General features: G+C 50.5%; 2 protein-coding genes across 2 annotated transcripts; one reads left to right on the top strand and one right to left on the bottom strand.

Annotated features, from left to right (window-relative positions):
- Positions 1-8,697: 8,697 nt before the first annotated feature.
- On the bottom strand, positions 8,698-11,389 carry LOC114634654 (heat shock 70 kDa protein 1A). The gene has a single exon (XM_028783246.1). The coding sequence runs from the start codon at positions 11,190-11,192 to the stop codon at positions 9,267-9,269; it is 1,926 nt and encodes a 641-aa protein (XP_028639079.1). The 5' UTR covers positions 11,193-11,389; the 3' UTR covers positions 8,698-9,266.
- A 546-nt stretch (positions 11,390-11,935) lies between these two features.
- Positions 11,936-18,604, top strand: Hspa1l (heat shock protein family A (Hsp70) member 1 like). The gene is made up of 2 exons (XM_028783257.1): positions 11,936-12,094; positions 16,136-18,604. Exon 2 carries the CDS (start codon positions 16,149-16,151, stop codon positions 18,072-18,074), a length of 1,926 nt encoding a protein of 641 aa, XP_028639090.1. The 5' UTR covers positions 11,936-12,094; positions 16,136-16,148; the 3' UTR covers positions 18,075-18,604.
- Positions 18,605-18,857: the final 253 nt, after the last annotated feature.

Raw genomic sequence — 18,857 nt, 5'->3', positions numbered from 1 at the left:
TGTGTGTGTGTGTGTGTGTGTGTGTGTGTGTGTGTGTGTGTGTTTGGGGAGAGCGCCTTTGGAATGCTTGCCTGTCCTTGTCTTCTTCCCCTCCATTTTAGGTTTAAATAGGGAAAGAGAAGTGATCTTGCCGCATAGTTCATTTTATTTTCCTGTTTTTACATCAGGGTTAACGTACTGAGTATGCAGTACATCGCCTATGGAGTTCTCAAGGTTTTCAAAAGATAATCAGCACGTAAACACTTGGTTCTCATGTTAGGAGGACCTGTGACCCAAACAAGGAAAGTGTCACAGGGCGGGAGAGCAGGGCTTAATCGACCATGCCAGGCTGCAGCCGCTCCCCTTGCCTCAGGCTGCAGCCTGGCGTTAGTAAGAAAAAAACTTTCCATAGAGGGTGAGGCAGGACTGCCGAGCGAGTCCAAGGCCAGCCGAGGTTGCAGAGGGAGACCCTGTCTCAAAAAATTAAGTAAAGAATGCTGTTGATGTCAGCCTGGCTTTTCCTCCAAATAGCAGTTCCTTGGCAAGCAGCGCTCTTCGCTCTGCTGTAGTAAAGTCAGGGTTAACTTAGAGTTCGTCGGTTTTTCGTCTGTGCCTGCCGCCCCTATCAGTTCACTTCTTCAGATGGAGAGATGGTGTGTCCCTTCTTTTTATAGCATCTCCCATCACCATGCGATTAAAGTGAACTTTAGGTGAGAAGCTAAGCTGAGGTGTTGGGACCCGCCTGCTAATTTACCTGGTTAGCTTTTGGTCCTAGACATCACCTTCCTGTGCCTTGTTTACCCACCCCCGCCCCTTTAATTATAAATATATTTAGCTGTCAGTGATGTCTCTTTTTCTCCTTCCCTGCCCCTCCTTCCTCCTCCTGTGTAGGAATTAAAGACCCCCTAGTTAGATGCCTTGAAACCACAGTATGAGTTTACTGGGTGTGGTGACCCAGCTCTGTAATCCTCCTGCTTTGGATGGGCAGGCAGGAGGACAAAGAGTTTGAGGCCAGCCTGAGCTACAATAAAGCCTGTCTTCAAAAAAAAAAAAAAAAAAGAAAGAAAAGAGCACATGGTTACAATCCATGACAGGGAAAGACTATTAACTGTCACACATACATCTCCTCCTCCTCCTCTTCTTCCTCCTCCTCCTTCTCTTCCTCCTCCTCTTCCTCCTCTTCTTTTTCTTCTTTTAAACTTTTTTCTTTCTTTTTTTCTTTTTTTTTCTTTTTGAAATAGCATCTCATGTAGCCTAGGCTGGTCTTGAACTTATTGTGTAGCCAAGACTGGCCTTAAACTCTTGCTCCTCCAGCCTTGACACTCAAGTGCTGGAATTCCAGACACGCACTACAAGCTACCCACACAGGTCCCTGAGTGTAAATTGGACCAGGCAGTTTCTGGAGAGAACCCTGCTTTTAAATATAACTCCATTCACACCTCTCTCTCTCTGTCTCTCTCTCTCTCTCTCTCTGTCTGTCTCTCTCTCTCTCTGTCTGTCTGTCTCTCTCTCTCTCTCTCTCTCTCTCTCTCTCTGTGTGTCTGTGTGTCTGTGTCTGTGTGTGTTTGTGTGTGTGTGTGTGTGAGCATAAGTCCACATCAAAATCTCTCTTCTGGGAATCCAAGGGCATTTAGTTGTTTGTGCTGTAGTTTGCTGATCTCAGCCAGTGTTTGGAAGATGCTGCTTCATAGATCTCTGTTTGTGTGGGAAGGGTTGGCCGGCAGCAGCTTGTTCCATAGTTAGACCTAATGAATTCAGTTCTAACGAATCACCGCCCTGATCTAGTCAAACTGGTTGAACTTCAAGAATTTTTCCATTACTCTGTGTACTTCTGGCTGGGGATTCCTCTAGGACTTCATGTTAGCTATCTAGTCACTTCCAGAGACTTGCAGACTCCCTTCCCTTAGAGGCCTGCTCACCACCACCTGTGGGCACTAACAGTCTTGGGTTTACTCTTGCCTTGTGAGTCAGCAGTACTTAGAGTACTCCTTAAGAGGAAATTTGAGTCAGGGTCTCATTCTGCAGCACAGGCTATCTGGGACTGTGCACCTGGAAGCTGGCCTTGAACTCAGCTCTGTCCTCTTGGCTCCTCACACAAGTGCTAGGATTAACAGAAGCAGCCTTTGTACCCAGCCCATGTCTGTCTCTCGACAAGAAAATATATGCAGTTTTGTCTGTCCTCTTAGCCTGAGTACTTCTGAGGCAGAAGCACAGTGGTAAGTTTAATTGCTGGAAGGCTGGAGGGTCTGAAACAAACAAACGAAAAACATCCAAACTACCAGGGCTGTTGCTCATTGGTAGAAAACATGCTAAGGGCTGGGCGGTGGTGGCGCACGCCTTTAATCCCAGCACTTGGGAGGCAGAGGCAGGCGGATTTCTGAGTTCGAGGCCAGCCTGGTCTACAGAGTGAGTTCCAGGACAGCCAGGACTACAGAGAGAAACCCTGTCTCGAAAAACCTAAAAAAAAAAAAAAAAAAAAAAACATGCTAAGCATCCAAGATGCCCTGGATTTCATTCCAAGCACCGCTCCCCCTACCTCCAACACCACACACACACACACACACACACACACACAGAGAGAGAGAGAGAGAGAGAGGCACACACCAAGAGAACTTTGTTTCATTCGAGAATTAGGCTTTTATTTTTTTTCCATATTTGGAGGCAGCAGAGTTCAGGGTTCTGAAGCTGGGAGGACTTTGAAGGACTTTTAAGGGACAAGGAGCGTCAGGGGCAGGAGAGGAAGCCAAGAACACTTAAGGAGAGCACTATCTCCTCAGCCAGAGGCCCAGACTTCGTTCTCCCCCCTCTGTCTTATAAATGCTTCTCTAAACAGCCCTGTTTTCTCCTCAGTCCTCTTGTTTTTAAAAGATGACGTGATTCTAAGTATACCCAGGAGAAACCAAAAAAAAAAAAAAAAAAAAAAGGCCTTGTGAGCCCCGGAGGCTGGCTTTCTGGGTTGTTGGTGGGTTGGGATTTTGTTTTTGTGTTTGTTTGTTATTTTTTTTTGTGTGTGAGACTTGTGGTTCAAGCTGGCTGGAACTCACACTGGCTCTTCTGCCTCAGCTCCTCAAAAGCAGGTTTAACAGGCATAAGCAACACACCATGCTGAGACAGCCATTCTTAAGCAAATTTCAAAGGTGACAGGAGAACTCTGGAGATTTCCAGTGACTTGGAAAAACACTCTTGATTGGTGGAAGAGCTGTGTTTGTGTCTGGAATCTACCCCTTGGTCAAGGGTGGGTTGTTTTGATTTGGTTTGTTTTTACTTTTTAACAACGAAGTACACGTGTGCTAATAAAGCACCTAGGTTTCTGTGTGATCATCTCTAAAACAGGATTCAGGATATCTCCTTCAGGCAGGTGTGATGGTGTGTGTGCTCCTGTAACTCTAGAAGGGGAGAGGCTGAGGCACAAGGACGCTGTGAGACCATGACCAAACTGGGGCACAAGAAGAAACCCTGCCTCAAACAGCAAACCCACTAGTGCCACTGGGGCTGTAGCTCAACTGGTGCTCTGCCTGCCTTGTATGCACAACGCCCAGGGTTAAGTCCTTGGCATCACAGAAACCAGGTCTGGTATCACACACCTGCAATACCACCAATGGGGTAGAGGCAGAAGGACCAGAAGTCTAAGGTTATCCTTGGCTATACAGTGAGCTTGTAAACAGCCTGGAATACATAAATTCGTGTCTCAGGAAATAAATACCCAAACTCAGACAAGTGTGTGCTCAGGCGGTTTCCCCTACTGTCATTGCAGATCCCACACACTCAGGTCTGGCTACTAACTCACCCTTGGTGAGGTGCTTACAAAGCTTAGAGCCAGTCCCAGGCCTACGGGATTACTTTGAATTTAGCACAAAAATGATAGTAAAGCCAGAGTGGTGGTTTCTATTTTTAATCCCAGCCCCTGAGAGGAAGCAACAGAGAGACTGTTACAAGTCTGAAGCAGCTCTGTCTCTATAGCCAGTTCCAGGCCAGCCAGGGCTACATAGTGAGACCCTGCTCCAAAACCAAACCAGCAGACCCTAGCTCCCTCTGTGCTAGTCTACTAGGAGAAAGGCTTTGGTTTTAGTTTCCTGGTGCCACAAAACAGTGACAGAAGACTGGAGTCACTTTAGTATTTTTTATGATGCAAAGCTGGAGAGGTTTTTGTTTTTAAAGATTTATTTATTTATTTATTATATGAATACAGTGTAGCTGTCTTCAGACACACCAGAAGAGGGCATCAGATCTCATTACAGATGGTTGTGAGCCACCATGTGTTTGCTGGGATTTGAACTCAGGACCTCTGGAAGAGCAGTCAGTGCTCTTAACCACTGAGCTATCTCTCCAGCCCCGTAAGATTTATTTTTAATAATGTGTATGTATGCAGTTGTGCAGGTGCCACAGAGGTCAGAAAAGGGCATTGAGTCCCCTGGAACTGGAATGACAGATGGTTGTAAGTTTCAAACCATGGAGCCCTGGGAACCAATCGCAATCCTCTGGAAGAGTAGGGGCAGGCAGCTCTTCGCCATGGACCCGTCCTCTCTCCGGCCCTGAGTTAGAGGTTATTTATTTATTTATTTACTTACTTATTTATTTTGGTTTCTCAAGACAGGGTTTCTCTGCATAGACCTGGCCTGGCACTCCTGGAACTGTAGATCCAGGCTGACCTTGAACTCAGAGATCCATCTGCCTCAGCTTCCAGAGTGTGCCCACAGTGCCTGGCTGAGTTGGAGTTTATTAAAAAGACATTTTTAAACATAGATCTTGAGTGCAAGGGAGTGAAATAAGAGGCACTGAGAGCAGGGGCGTGGGCTTTTCAAAGAAGAATGGCAGCCACAAATCAATTTGGTCAGTAACACAAACCCTGACAAGCCATGGTTCCCGACCTGCACAACAAGAGCAGACACATACGGCTCACATGGCCCGAGAGCTTCATAATACTGGGTAAGCTAGCACCAGCCTGTCTGCAACCCACATCGCTTCCCACTTTTTCTTGGAACCTGATTTTCATGAGAAATCAGGGTAAGGAAAAGGCAAGAAGGTAGTAGTTGAAAGGCCAGGGGACACATTGTCCATCCTCTGCCTCCGAGCCGGTTCAAAGCTTCACTCTGAGACTGTCTCTCCATCCACCGACAGTACAGACTCACAGAAGGGCAGCAGAGTGAAGGTCAGGCCTCTGTAAGCTTTAAATCCAGGTGGATTAAGTGACCACCCAGGAATTCCCCTCCTGCCCCACCCTCTCAAGGCCCCGCCCTCTCAAGGCCCCGCCCCTAAGCTCCTGTCTGACCAAGCTTCCAGTTTCTTCCTGTCTGCCAGAAACCAGGGAAAGGAAGGCAGGCCCTGTAACCATGACATGGCTGGTACACAGATCACAGGATCTTGGGATATTAAATTCAGAGCCTGACTAAACTTGCTGTTCCGGAGTAGAGTAGAGGGGAGGGAGAGAGCCAGGGGAATTGTTTGTTTGTTAAGCAGTGTTCCTGAGAATAATGACAGAGCAATTCCTTCCAGGCCAAACAATTCCTCCAGGGCAAAGCCAGAAAAAAAAAAGATGCAGAAGTCTGACAGACTCAGAGAGGCAGGGAAGGGCCATGCCCCCGCCCAACTCCCTTTTCTCTTGCTATCTTTGTTGTTATTGTTGTTGTTGTTTTCCAGGCTAGCCTCGAACTCAGAAATCCACCTGCCTCTGCCTCCCAAGTTCTGGGATTAAAGGCGTGTGCCACCACCGCCAGGCTCTCTTCAAGACTCTTAACCTCGCTGTTTAAAGTTGCTTTTGGTTTTGTTTGTTCGTTAGACACGGTCTTAATCTGTAAACCACGTGAGCCTTAAACTTCCAGCAATCCTCCTGCCTTAGCTCTGCAAGTGCTGGGATTACAAATTTGTGTCACCTCTGTGGTGCTCCTGAAGCCTCTTCCTCCTCTTCCTCCTCCTCCTCTTCCTCCTCCCTCCATCATCATGGAAGGGGTGGTATCTATGTAGCCCAGACTTCCTCTCTACCAGTGCGAGTTCAGGCGTGTACCACACCCAGCTCTGATTCATCAGGTGAAAACAATGGAAATTTTTGTGAGTTTTACGGTATTGAGATGAACAAACTGGGCTGCAGGAGGTGGGAAAACAGTCCTCGGAAATAAAAATAGCCAAGCTTTTGGGTAGCTGCCCCTCTCACCTGACCCCAGCTCCGCACCCAGCTCACTGAGTATCCATCAGAGCGAATGCAGGGGTGCTGAGGTTGTAGCTGTCCTACTAGAATGAAACACCACGATCAAAAACGAGGTGAGAGGAGAGGATTCATTCGGCTTACACTGTCACACTGTAGTCCATCATTGAAGGAAGTCAGGACAGGAACTCAGGGGAGGAAACTGGGAGGCAGGAGCTGATGCAGAGGCTGTGGAGGGGTGCTGTTACTGGCTTGCTCAGCCTGCTTTCTTACAGAACCCACCACCACCCAGCCCAGTGATGGCATTATCCGCAATGAGCTGGCCCCTCCCCCATCAATCTGATTAAGAAAATGCTTCACAGCAGATCCCATGGGGAAACTCAGTTTACATTCCCTCCTCTCAGTTGACTCCAGCCTGTGTCAACTTGCCATAAAACTATCTGGCACAGTAAGGATTAATAAAGTGACATACAGAAGGCCCCAGTACAGTGTCTACTCTGTCACAGCACACCACGGCTGAGGTCCTTCCGATACTGAGGCACTATATTGTCAGGTGACATCCCTAAGAGGAGTGTTCACTGGAACACTTAAAACATAGGCAACAAAAATGGTGAAGTGACCCAGCAAGATGGCTCAGTAGGTGATAGTGTTTGCACACAAGGCTGACTTCCTGAGTTCAATACCCCAGAGCCCTCAGTGGAAGAAAACTGATTCCCCCAGTGTTATCCTCTAACCTGTACATGTACCAAACTCTGTCCTTCCCTCCCTCCTACCCTCCCTCTCCCTCTCTCCCTCTCTCCCTCTCTCCCTCTCTCTCTCTCTCTCTCTCTCTCTCTTGCTCGCTCTGTGTATGTCTCTCTCTTGCACACACACACATTTCTAAAAACTAAAAATGTGATTTCTGTTCCAGCCTCCTTCCTGAAATAACTGTAAACTAAAGCATTAACCCAACAGTCTCATTCTCCCCTGTCTGGTGCTAAGGACTGAACCCAGAGCTAGTTGGTGAACGTGAAGCCCTCTGCACACACCTCCAATCTCCTTAACTTTAAAAAAATTCAGAGTGGGGCAGTGAGGCGGCCCAGCCTGGGATGTGCGAGAACCCATCTCAAAACATTTAGCAACAAATCTCAAGATGTACATCAGCAAACCAGTTGCTTAGCATCTGCAAGCTCTAAGTTTGATTCCCAGCACAATAAATGAAGTAAAATGAAATTGCTGGACTCACTGTTAGAGCTGGCCCCAAGCCTCATACCACATACGAACCACATGAACCAGCCAACCGAACACAGTTTATAAGGTAGGCATAGCATAGTAACCCATGCCTATGATCCTACACTTAGGAGGCTTGAGGCAGGGAGACCCCCAGATTCAAGCCCAGACTGGATTACATATTGAGTTCTAAGCCAGCCTGGCCTACAAGAGGCCTTGTTTCAAGCAGATTAAAAAACATTAAATTAGAAATCTTGTATGTCATCTCAACGGGCTCGTGAGGCCTGATGGATTCAGCCTCAACCTCAAAGCAATCACAAGTAGACCATGAGGACCGATGGCATCCTTCAATAGATAAAGGTGCTTGCTGCCAAGCTTTCGGATTTCAGCTTCATCCCAGGACTAATCAATCCAGAAGGTGAAGAGAGAGAACTTACTTTTACAGAGATCCTCCGACCACTGAGTGTGTGCCCTGGCGTGTGCAGGTCCCACACAGTGGTTCCCTGATCCCTGCATGTGTGTCCTAGTGAGTGCAGGCCCTGCACATTGGTCCCAATCCTGCATGTGTGTCTTGATGGGTACAAGCACCATAAGTGGCCCCTTGATCCCTACTATGTGCATGCCCCACACCCCAAGTGGTCGTCTGTCCCAAGTGTGTGCCTTGGCATGTATGTGCCCACCTAGTGGTCCTTTGTCCCCTGAGTGTGTATCTTGGCATGTGCACACCCCAGACAGTGGTCCCTGAATGTATGTCACAGCAATTGTTTGCCCACCCACAATGGTCCTCTCTCCTCTGAAAGCATGCCCTGATAAGGGCATACCCCATAAGAGGTCCTTTGACCCTTCTGGATATGCCTTGGCATTTGCACACCCCACACAGTGGTCCCCTGATCCCTGCATGTGTGTCCTGGCATGTGCACGCCCCCAACATACATGCAGTAAAGATGACAAGTAGGGTGGGACCCTTCACCCGCGCCGTCAGTTCTCATGTTATAAGGAACATCATCCACAGCCTCCGTTATGACTTTATCTCACCAGCCCCACCTCTTTTTACTATAGTAGTGTGTACACTAAGTGAGCGACCCACCACCTTTTCGGAAGTCAATTTTAAATCACCTGCATCCCCAACACCCTGCCAGGGGCCTGGTTCTCTGGACCCCCAGGCTGAAGCCTCTCCCCCACTTCCGTGAGAATTTATCCCGGATGGGTGTTTATTTGCTCTGACTGCTTTAATTATTCTCACACAAGCAGATCACAATACAGTGTCCCCATGCACTCCACGCCCGTCTTAAGATAAAATGTCAGTCAGGCATAGGCGAAACTGTCACACACAAACACCTGACCTCAAAACACAACAGGCACACAAGACCTGGCAAGTTATTTTGAAGTTTATTTTCAAATAGCCAGTGAAAATTGACCTGAGTTCAGGATGGTTATGTATAAAAACATGAACAAAAGGTGGGAGTCCACCAACCAGGAAACAAGTCCAACAGTTCAAGCGCAATGCAAGATTCAAGATTATAAACGCAAGGAGAAGCAGCAGCTGCAGCCTTCGGTAATCCACCCGTGGCCTCTGAAGGACCTGACTAAAGCATGTCACAACAATGTAGCCCGAGGGAGGGTACAAACACAAGAGAACTCAACAGTCTCCTGGTGTTTTCCTAACATATCTATTTCTTTTTTGTATTTCAATATAGAATCTCTCTACATAGCTTTCACTGTCCTGCAAAACAAATAACATGGGGAGGGGGGCAGTGCTGAATTAAAGGCAGGAAATTTCTTTTTTACAAAGACACACTCCCAGTACTAATTTACAGGGAGAGTAAAGCACATGTAACTCAACACAGTAAATGAGTTTCCCTAAATTTGACGATGACCCAAAGTCCTCAAGGCCACCATTCTGTCTCCTAGACCACACCGGGAGAGCCAGGAGGGGCCTCTAATCCACCTCCTCGATGGTGGGCCCTGACCCAGCTCCGCCCTTGGGAGCCTGGGCCCCGAAGCCCCCAGCCCCGGCAGCACCCGCACCCTGGTACAGCCCTCTGACGACGGGGCTGCACACCCGCTCCAGCTCCTCACGCTTGTGCTCGAACTCCTCCTTCTCCGCCAGCGTGTTGGAGTCCAGCCAGGAGATGACCTCCTGGCACTTGTCCAGCACCTTCTTCTTGTCAGCCTCGCTGATCTTGCCCTTGAGACCCTCGTCCTCCACGGTGCTCTTCATGTTGAAGGCGTAGGACTCGAGCGCGTTCTTGGCAGCCACCCTCTCGCGCTGCACCTCGTCCTCGGCCTTGTAGCGCTCGGCCTCCTGCACCATGCGCTCGATCTCCTCCTTGCTCAGGCGGCCCTTGTCGTTGGTGATGGTGATCTTGTTGGCCTTGCCGGTGCTCTTGTCGGTGGCCGTGACGTTCAGGATGCCGTTGGCGTCGATGTCGAAGGTCACCTCGATCTGGGGCACGCCCCGGGGCGCCGGCGGGATGCCGCTGAGCTCGAAGCGCCCCAGCAGGTTGTTGTCGCGCGTCATGGCCCTCTCGCCCTCGTACACCTGGATCAGCACCCCGGGCTGGTTGTCCGAGTAGGTGGTGAAGATCTGCGTCTGCTTGGTGGGGATGGTGGAGTTGCGCTTGATGAGCGCCGTCATCACGCCGCCCGCCGTCTCCAGGCCCAGCGACAGCGGCGCCACGTCCAGCAGCAGCAGGTCCTGCACGTTCTCAGACTTGTCCCCCATCAGGATGGCCGCCTGCACCGCCGCCCCGTAGGCCACCGCCTCGTCCGGGTTGATGCTCTTGTTCAGGTCGCGCCCGTTGAAGAAGTCCTGCAGCAGCTTCTGCACCTTGGGGATGCGCGTCGAGCCGCCCACCAGCACCAGGTCGTGGATCTGCGCCTTGTCCAGCTTGGCGTCGCGCAGGGCCTTCTCCACGGGCTCCAGCGTGCCGCGGAACAGGTCCGAGCACAGCTCCTCGAACCGCGCCCGCGTGATGGACGTGTAGAAGTCGATGCCCTCGAACAGAGAGTCGATCTCCAGGCTGGCCTGGGTGCTGGACGACAGCGTCCTCTTGGCCCTCTCGCACGCCGTGCGCAGCCGCCTCACCGCGCGCTTGTTCTGGCTGATGTCCTTCTTGTGCTTCCTCTTGAACTCCTCCACGAAGTGGCTCACCAGCCGGTTGTCGAAGTCCTCCCCGCCCAGGTGCGTGTCGCCTGCCGTGGCCTTCACCTCAAAGATGCCGTCGTCGATCGTCAGGATGGACACGTCGAACGTGCCGCCCCCCAGGTCGAAGATGAGCACGTTGCGCTCGCCCTTGCCCGACCGGTCCAGCCCGTAGGCGATGGCGGCCGCCGTGGGCTCGTTGATGATCCGCAGCACGTTCAGGCCCGCGATCACGCCCGCGTCCTTGGTGGCCTGCCGCTGAGAGTCGTTGAAGTAGGCGGGCACCGTGATCACCGCGTTGGTCACCGGGTGGCCCAGGTACGCCTCGGCGATCTCCTTCATCTTCGTCAGCACCATGGACGAGATCTCCTCCGGGAAGAACGACCGGCTCTCGCCCTTGTAGCTCACCTGCACCTTGGGCTTGTCGCCGTCGTTCACCACCTGGAAGGGCCAGTGCTTCATGTCCGACTGCACCACCGCGTCGCCGAACTTGCGGCCGATCAGCCGCTTCGCGTCGAACACGGTGTTCTGCGGGTTCAGCGCCACCTGGTTCTTGGCGGCGTCTCCGATGAGCCGCTCGGTGTCGGTGAAGGCCACGTAGCTGGGGGTCGTGCGGTTGCCCTGGTCGTTGGCGATGATCTCCACCTTGCCGTGCTGGAACACGCCCACGCACGAGTAGGTGGTGCCCAGGTCGATGCCGATCGCCGTGTTCTTGGCCATGGCGCCGCGCTCTGCTTCTGGAAGGCTGCGCTCTGCGTTGGGGACGCTCTTGGGAAGGCTGCGCTCCGCGCTGGGGACGCTCTGAGAGAGGCTGGTCTCGGCCGAGGGTCGGGAACGCGCCGCTCGCTCCGCTTCTCTTGGCTTCTCTTCTCTCCGAGTGGAACCAGAGACCGGTCCTGTCTGAGCAGCTGAGAGCTTCTGGTGCTCTGCGCGCCTCCCTGCGCCTTTAAGGAGAGTCGTCTGGCCCCGCCCACTCCCTCCTGAGCCAATGAGCGAACCGGAGGAGGGCTTGGGGCCAGGAATCTTCCAGCAGTTTCGGGTCTGGTGGAGAATCCCCGCCTCCCTTGAGTAATCGGCCTTGAGGGTTCCGCCCTTGTCCAGAACTCTCCAGACGGTTCTGGGGTTCGCTGGAGAGGACGGATTCCTGAGGGGGAGGGTGTGGGAAAGTGCTGTTGCCTCTGTTGACAGTGTTGCCATGCCAACGCATTACTGAGGCCAGTGTGGAATGGACAGGAAAGGTCACCGCTAGCTCGGTGTTGTGGACACTTGGTTGTGATTTGTGTGGGCTTCATTGACTCACACAGTTCTTATTATGGGGGTCGAATTAAGGGCTATAACTTCCCCCTTAAAAGCTTGGGAGACCCAGGGAGATGTCTGGGGGGGCGTGTCCGGTGACGTGATCTCCCCCAGTCGCGTTACAATGGCAGTGCTGCCTCTGACCTCATGGACTAATATAGGAATCAGAGGCTCTGTCCCAGAACAGGCTCAAAGTTGCCGGGAGGGGCGGGGTGGGGGGTGGGGGGACCCCGGCTTCTCAGTTTGGATGTTCCTGGAGCTCCCCACTGGTAGGGGCTCAGCTACTTCAAATTTTCCAAACTGGATCGAAGGCGTAGAGATTCCAGGTGAGCCAGGAAGGCTCTGATTGGAAAGGAGCTGAAGCCTGTGTGTCCCAGTCGGTCCTCACTTGATGGGTCGAGGGTTTTCTTAGGTTTGATTGATTTACAGACATGGTCTAGTAGGCCATCATGAGGCCTCAGCGTCTTGAGTGTTGGGATTACTATGGGGCTCTCCACACACAGACCTCAGTTGTTTTAATTCTGAGGTTGGGTGTTGGCTACGAAGAAAAAATAAGGCTGGGAGCTTGAGGGACGGACACAAGTGGCTGGAATTAGTCTGAGCTCAAATGGGAGGCAGGCAAGACCTTTTTGAATATGGTATTGACAGCTGGAGACAGGAGTTACAGTCGAGGGAAGGATAGAAACTCGGTGTAGAGAAGGATGCCCGTGATCCCAGCACTCCGGATTTTCAGACAGGATGGCTGCGGAGAGCGGGGCGGGGCGGGGCGGGGCGGGGCGAGGCGGGGACAGGAACGAAGTTGGGACTTTGAGTACTACTTCTCAGAAAAGTTAACTGGAGCCACCTTTAATTCCAACTGTCAGGAATAGAGGCACAGGATTGCCTGAGCTACATAGCGAGACTCCTGACTTTTTTTTTTTTTTTAAGACTTGTGTGTGGGGGAGCAGGGGTCCTAACAGCCATCCTCAGAGGGAGCTAAATTACTCCACCATAGATTGCTAAGGAAGGGAGCCTCATATGAAGAAAGACTAGTGCCTGTCTTTAAGAAATGGTTTGTCTATGTGTGTGTTTGTGTGCCTTGTATAGTGATGTGTTAATGCCTCCAGAGACTAGAATAGGCTGTCTCATCCCCTGGAGCCGGAGTAAGTGGCAGTTATGAGCTGCCCACTGAGGTCAGGCTTTCTGGAAGAGCAGGAAGCACTTATAATTGCTGTTTCTTAGACCCCCTGATACGCCTTAAGGAGTTCAGAGCACAATCTTAGGAGACAGGTAGACAGGTGTGGGCCCACATTAAAACATATCATTGCCATAGGAAGAGTAGAGTTGATTTAGGCCCTGGAAGAAATGGTGGATATAGACCCACTTTCCTCCCATCCCTGGAGTAGCTGAGAACACCGTTGTCTACCATCCACATAAGTGCTTTGCCATGAAAGCCAGGTCTGGATGTGTGCATGAACCTATGCTAACAGCAGCCTCCTTCACAATAGCCAAGAGGTGGAAGGAACCTGCTGTCAATGGAAGAAGATCATGTCAGGAAAGGGTGGGGGACACATACAACGAACAGTGTTTAGTTTTGGAAGTACCAAAATAGGCAAAAGGGTAAGAATTAAGGACAATTATGCTGAGTGAAGTAAGGCCAGCCACAAATAGACAAATGCAGTATAATTCCAACTGTAAGGAAGACTATGAGTAGATAAATGCACAGAGACAAACATCCAGAAGACAGTCCACTCATAGCAAAGAAGCCCAGCCATGGGTAGCATAGGCCCTACTCCCAGCTCCTCGGGAGGCTGTGAAGAGAGACTGCCAGCGCCACCCTGGCTTAGAAAATATGATGAGACCCATTTTGAAAAGAATTCCTATTATAATGAGACTTTCAAAATGAACAGAGGCAAAGTGCATTATTGACTTAAAGATTTCAATCAAGTCTATTGGGGCAAGGTTCAGACTAAACGGGAAGGAGTTCGGCAGTGGAAAGAGGCCTATGGATGTCTCCTGCATCATGCTGACGTTTGACTAGCCTGTCTTAAAGCATGGCATCTGGTAGAGCAGAAACACTGCAGAAGCCAGAGATGGTCCTGAAACAGACATTTGGGAGATTCGGGGCTGCCGGAGGGTCTCAGGACATGTGCTCTGAGACAAGAGTTCAGTGAAAGCACCCCAACATTGGGGTTACATTAGCTCAGTGGTACAGCTCCTGCCTAGAATCCCCAAAGTCCTAGCCTCTGCCTCCAGCACACAAAAAGACAAAACGCAGAACCAGTCCTAAAGAAGAAAGACAGTGAAAAGTGAGTGGAGAGAGAGTTTGACAATGTTTGATATTTTTCAGAGAAGCAAACTCAAAATGTATAACCTATTAGCACCAGGCACCTCTCAAGTTGAGACATCTGAAGTTTGTGGCACCTTTCCCTAGTTGATTCCCTATTATAAGAGAAGAGAAAGCTTGGAATTGTAGGGTGTATGAGACAGCTCAGACAGTTGTTAAGGAAACCAGCCTGGTGTGCTGACTCGTGCCTGTGACCTTGGCATTTGCAAGGCTAAGAGGAGAATAGCAGCACTTCTGAAGCTAGCCTGGGATACATGGTAAGTTCCAGGCCAACCTCCTGGCCTACAGAGAGACTCTGTCAAAACAACAACAACCTTCCGAGAGGCTGTAGAGGTTGCTCAGTGGGTAAAGTATTTGTCGTGCAAGCATGCAGACCTGAGTTCAATCTCCAGAACCCACATAACATCCATGGAAGTGCTTTGCTGTGAAAGCCAGGTCTGGATCTATGTGTGAACCTATGCTAACAGCAGCCTCCTTCACAATAGCCAAGAGGTGGAAGCAACCTGCTGTCAATGGAGAGAACAGCAAAGGGTACATGCTGGCATGCAGTTGTGATCACGGTCCAACCTTGATGAATCACTGGGCTCTCTGGAAAGCCTGTGTCACCTAACTGACCAGGGTCTCAGGCTAGTGAGAGGCCCTATTTCAACAAGGTGATTGGCAGGTGAATGATATCCAGGGTTGACCCCTTGAACCCACATGTTCATGCACCCCCCCACACACACACACCAAAACAACAGCCACAGAGACATTTACAAGCTCTCTGTGAAGGACTTCTTTCTATCCAGAAGGTAGAGTCTGGGCTGTGTCCATCTTTACATTTGTGGCTTTAAGACTGATGGATGGACCTGGAAGAGCTGGCTCACCAGTTAAGAGCACTCTCTGGCACCTACATGGTGGCTCACAACTGTCTTCACCTCCAGTCCCAGGGGACCTGACATCTCTCCTGAGCTCCTAGGACACATACATATATGAAGACAAAATGTTCAGACACAACAAATTTTTTTTTTTTTTTGGTTTTTCGAGACAGTTTCTCTGTATAGCTCTGACTGTCCTGGAATTCACTCTGTAGACCAGGCTGGCCTCGAACTCAGAAATCCTCCTGCCTCTGCCTCCCAAATGCTGGGATTAAAGGTGTGCGCCCACACTGCCTGGCACAACACATTTTTAAAAGATTAAAAAACTTTAATCACCAGAGCTGGGCAGTGGTGGCGCATGCCTTTAATCTCGGCACTTGGGAGGCAGAGGCAGGCAGATTTCTGAGTTCCAGGCCAGCCTGGTCTACAGAGTGAGTTCCAGGACAGCCAGAGAAACCCTGTCTCAACCCCTCCCCCCAAAAAAACCTGAACTGGGCTGGAGAGATGGCTCAGCAGTTAAGAGCACCGACTGCTCTTCCAGAGGTCCTGAGTTCAATCCCCAGCAACCACAAGGTGTCTCACAACCATCTGTAATGGGATCAAATGTATTCTGGTGTATCTGAAGACAGCTGCAGTGTACTCATATTTAAAAAAAAAATAACATTTTTTTTCTTTTTTTCTTTTTTCTTTTTTTTTTCAAGGCAGGGTTTCTCTGTGTAGCCCTGGCTGTCCTGGAACTCACTCTGTAGACCAGGCTGGCCTCGAACTCAAAAAATCTGCCTGCCTCTGCCTCCCAAGTGCTGGGATTAAAGATGTACGCCACCACCGCCCGGCAAAATAACTCTTTAAAAAACAAAACTAAACTAAACCGTCTGAGAGCTAGAGAGGGTTCAGCCGTTAAGAGCACATCTGTTCTTATAAGGAAGCCCGGATTTAGTTCCTGGCACCCATCTATGTTGTGTGCAGTTCCCAAGTGTGACTCCAGCTTCAGGGGCATCCCATACCTCTGATCTCTACAGGTACCTGTACTCATGTGCATATTCCCATACAGACACACGTGCATACACACAAATATTAAAAATGAATCTTGAAGAGAAAAACTGATCAATAAATAACTTACGTCTTATTTAAAAAGAAAACAAACCACTACCATAAATATGATTTTAAGTCTCCTTTCTCCATAGGCCTCGGAAAACCATGGCTGCTAATAAAGGAATGGCCATAGGCATAGACCTAGGCACCACCTACTCGTGCGTGGGCGTGTTCCAGCACGGCAAGGTGGAGATCATCGCCAACGACCAGGGCAACCGCACGACCCCCAGCTACGTGGCCTTCACCGACACCGAGCGGCTCATCGGAGACGCCGCCAAGAACCAGGTGGCCATGAACCCCCAGAACACTGTTTTTGATGCCAAACGTCTAATTGGTAGGAAGTTTAACGATCCTGTGGTGCAGTCAGATATGAAGCTTTGGCCATTTCAAGTGATCAATGAAGCGGGCAAGCCCAAGGTGCTGGTGTCCTATAAAGGAGAGAAGAAAGCCTTCTACCCAGAGGAGATTTCATCCATGGTACTGACGAAGATGAAGGAGACTGCAGAGGCTTTTTTGGGCCACAATGTCACCAACGCTGTGATCACGGTGCCAGCCTATTTCAATGACTCTCAGCGGCAGGCCACCAAGGATGCAGGTGTCATCGCGGGACTCAATGTCCTGAGAATAATCAACGAGCCCACAGCAGCCGCCATCGCATACGGCTTGGATAAAGGAAGCCACGGAGAGCGGCACGTGCTCATCTTCGACCTGGGGGGCGGCACGTTCGACGTGTCCATCCTGACGATCGACGACGGCATCTTCGAGGTGAAGGCCACGGCGGGCGACACGCACCTGGGCGGCGAGGACTTCGACAACCGGCTGGTGAGCCACTTCGTGGAGGAGTTCAAGAGGAAGCACAAGAAGGACATCAGCCAGAACAAGCGCGCGGTGCGGCGGCTGCGCACGGCGTGCGAGAGGGCCAAGAGGACGCTGTCGTCCAGCACCCAGGCCAACCTGGAGATCGACTCTCTGTTCGAGGGCATCGACTTCTACACGTCCATCACTAGAGCACGGTTTGAAGAGCTGTGTGCAGACCTATTTAGAGGCACACTTGAGCCCGTGGAGAAGTCTCTCCGGGATGCCAAGATGGACAAGGCTAAAATCCATGACATTGTTCTAGTAGGGGGCTCTACCCGCATTCCAAAGGTGCAAAAACTGCTGCAGGACTACTTTAATGGACGCGATCTCAACAAGAGTATCAATCCCGATGAGGCAGTAGCCTACGGAGCTGCAGTCCAGGCAGCTATTTTAATGGGCGATAAATCTGAAAAAGTACAGGATTTGCTTTTGTTGGACGTAGCTCCCCTCTCTCTAGGATTGGAGACTGCTGGGGGTGTGATGACTGTTCTCATCAAGCGCAACTCCACCATCCCCACCAAGCAGACGCAGATCTTCACCACCTACTCAGATAACCAGCCCGGGGTGCTGATCCAGGTGTATGAGGGCGAGAGGGCCATGACGCGCGACAACAACCTGCTGGGCCGCTTTGACCTGACTGGAATACCTCCTGCACCTAGGGGCGTGCCCCAGATCGAGGTGACCTTCGACATCGACGCCAATGGCATCCTGAACGTCACAGCCATGGACAAGAGCACCGGCAAAGCCAACAAGATCACCATCACCAACGACAAGGGCCGCCTGAGCAAGGAGGAGATCGAGCGCATGGTGCAGGAGGCCGAGCGCTACAAAGCCGAGGACGAGGGCCAGAGGGAGAAAATCGCTGCCAAAAATGCCTTAGAATCTTACGCCTTTAACATGAAGAGCGCTGTGGGTGATGAGGGCCTGAAGGACAAGATCACCGAGTCTGATAAAAAGAAAATACTGGATAAATGCAACGAGGTCCTTTCCTGGCTGGAGGCCAACCAGCTGGCTGAGAAAGATGAGTTTGATCATAAAAGAAAAGAACTGGAAAACATGTGTAACCCTATCATCACGAAACTGTACCAAAGCGGATGCACCGGGCCCACCTGTGCGCCGGGGTATACTCCCAGCAGGGCTGCCACGGGCCCCACCATTGAGGAAGTAGATTAGGCTTTTCCGGAACTACAGGGTGCTAGGGTGCCTCTAGGCGAATTTTATTCATCTTCAAACATCGCTATGATTCTTGAACTGACTGGACTTGAGCCTATGTCACCATCCTTTGGGATCCAGATGGAGAAGCCTCTCACTCCACCTTTTCACACCCCCACCCTCTCATCTATGATCCTGAACTGGACCTTTAGGAAAACCTGGCCCCTCTTCGAGCCGTTTGAAGAATTTAGATGTCTGTTATTTATTCTCCACACCCCAACATTCTCCTTCCTGTGTGGATGGTTATTTGTCTCTCAGTAAATTTGTTCCCAAAGGAAACAACTTCTGTCTTCTTTTGATTTATTTGTTTAGTCCAGGATCTTACTGTACACGTCTAGGTGACTTGACACTTAGGCCAATTTGTTTCTTAAACTTACAGAAATCCTCCTGTCTCTGCCACCTGACATTACCGGCATGCATCATCTTGCCTAGCTCTTGAATTTTGGAGGTAGGGTTTCCTGAAGCCCGGGTTAGCCTAAAACACTATACACAAAGGATCCGATCCTCCCTTAACCAGCTTACCCCCGTATCTTTAAGCTGTCAATGTTCCTTGAAAATGAAGAAAGGAGGACATGCATTTTTTGTTTGTGAATCCATTGTGAATGTTTAACTTGATAAGGGCAAAGTACTTGAATTTGTGTAAGTTCAGCATTTCCAACAATGTCATTTTGCTTCGTTTCGTGGTTTTGAGGCAGGGTCTTATAGAGCCTAGGTCTGCCTTGAACTTGAATTCACGCTGCCTCC

Source organism: Grammomys surdaster, unplaced genomic scaffold (genome assembly GCF_004785775.1).
Source record: "Grammomys surdaster isolate TR1022 unplaced genomic scaffold, NIH_TR_1.0 1055, whole genome shotgun sequence".
Classification (NCBI taxonomy): Eukaryota; Metazoa; Chordata; class Mammalia; order Rodentia; family Muridae; genus Grammomys; species Grammomys surdaster.
This window is presented reverse-complemented; position numbering and strand designations above follow the sequence as displayed.

Coding starts and splice junctions, on each gene's coding strand:
- LOC114634654 (XM_028783246.1), bottom strand. CDS start 11,192: ATGGCCAAGAACACGGCGATCGGCATCGACCTGGGCACCACCTACTCG.
- Hspa1l (XM_028783257.1), top strand. CDS start 16,149: ATGGCTGCTAATAAAGGAATGGCCATAGGCATAGACCTAGGCACCACC.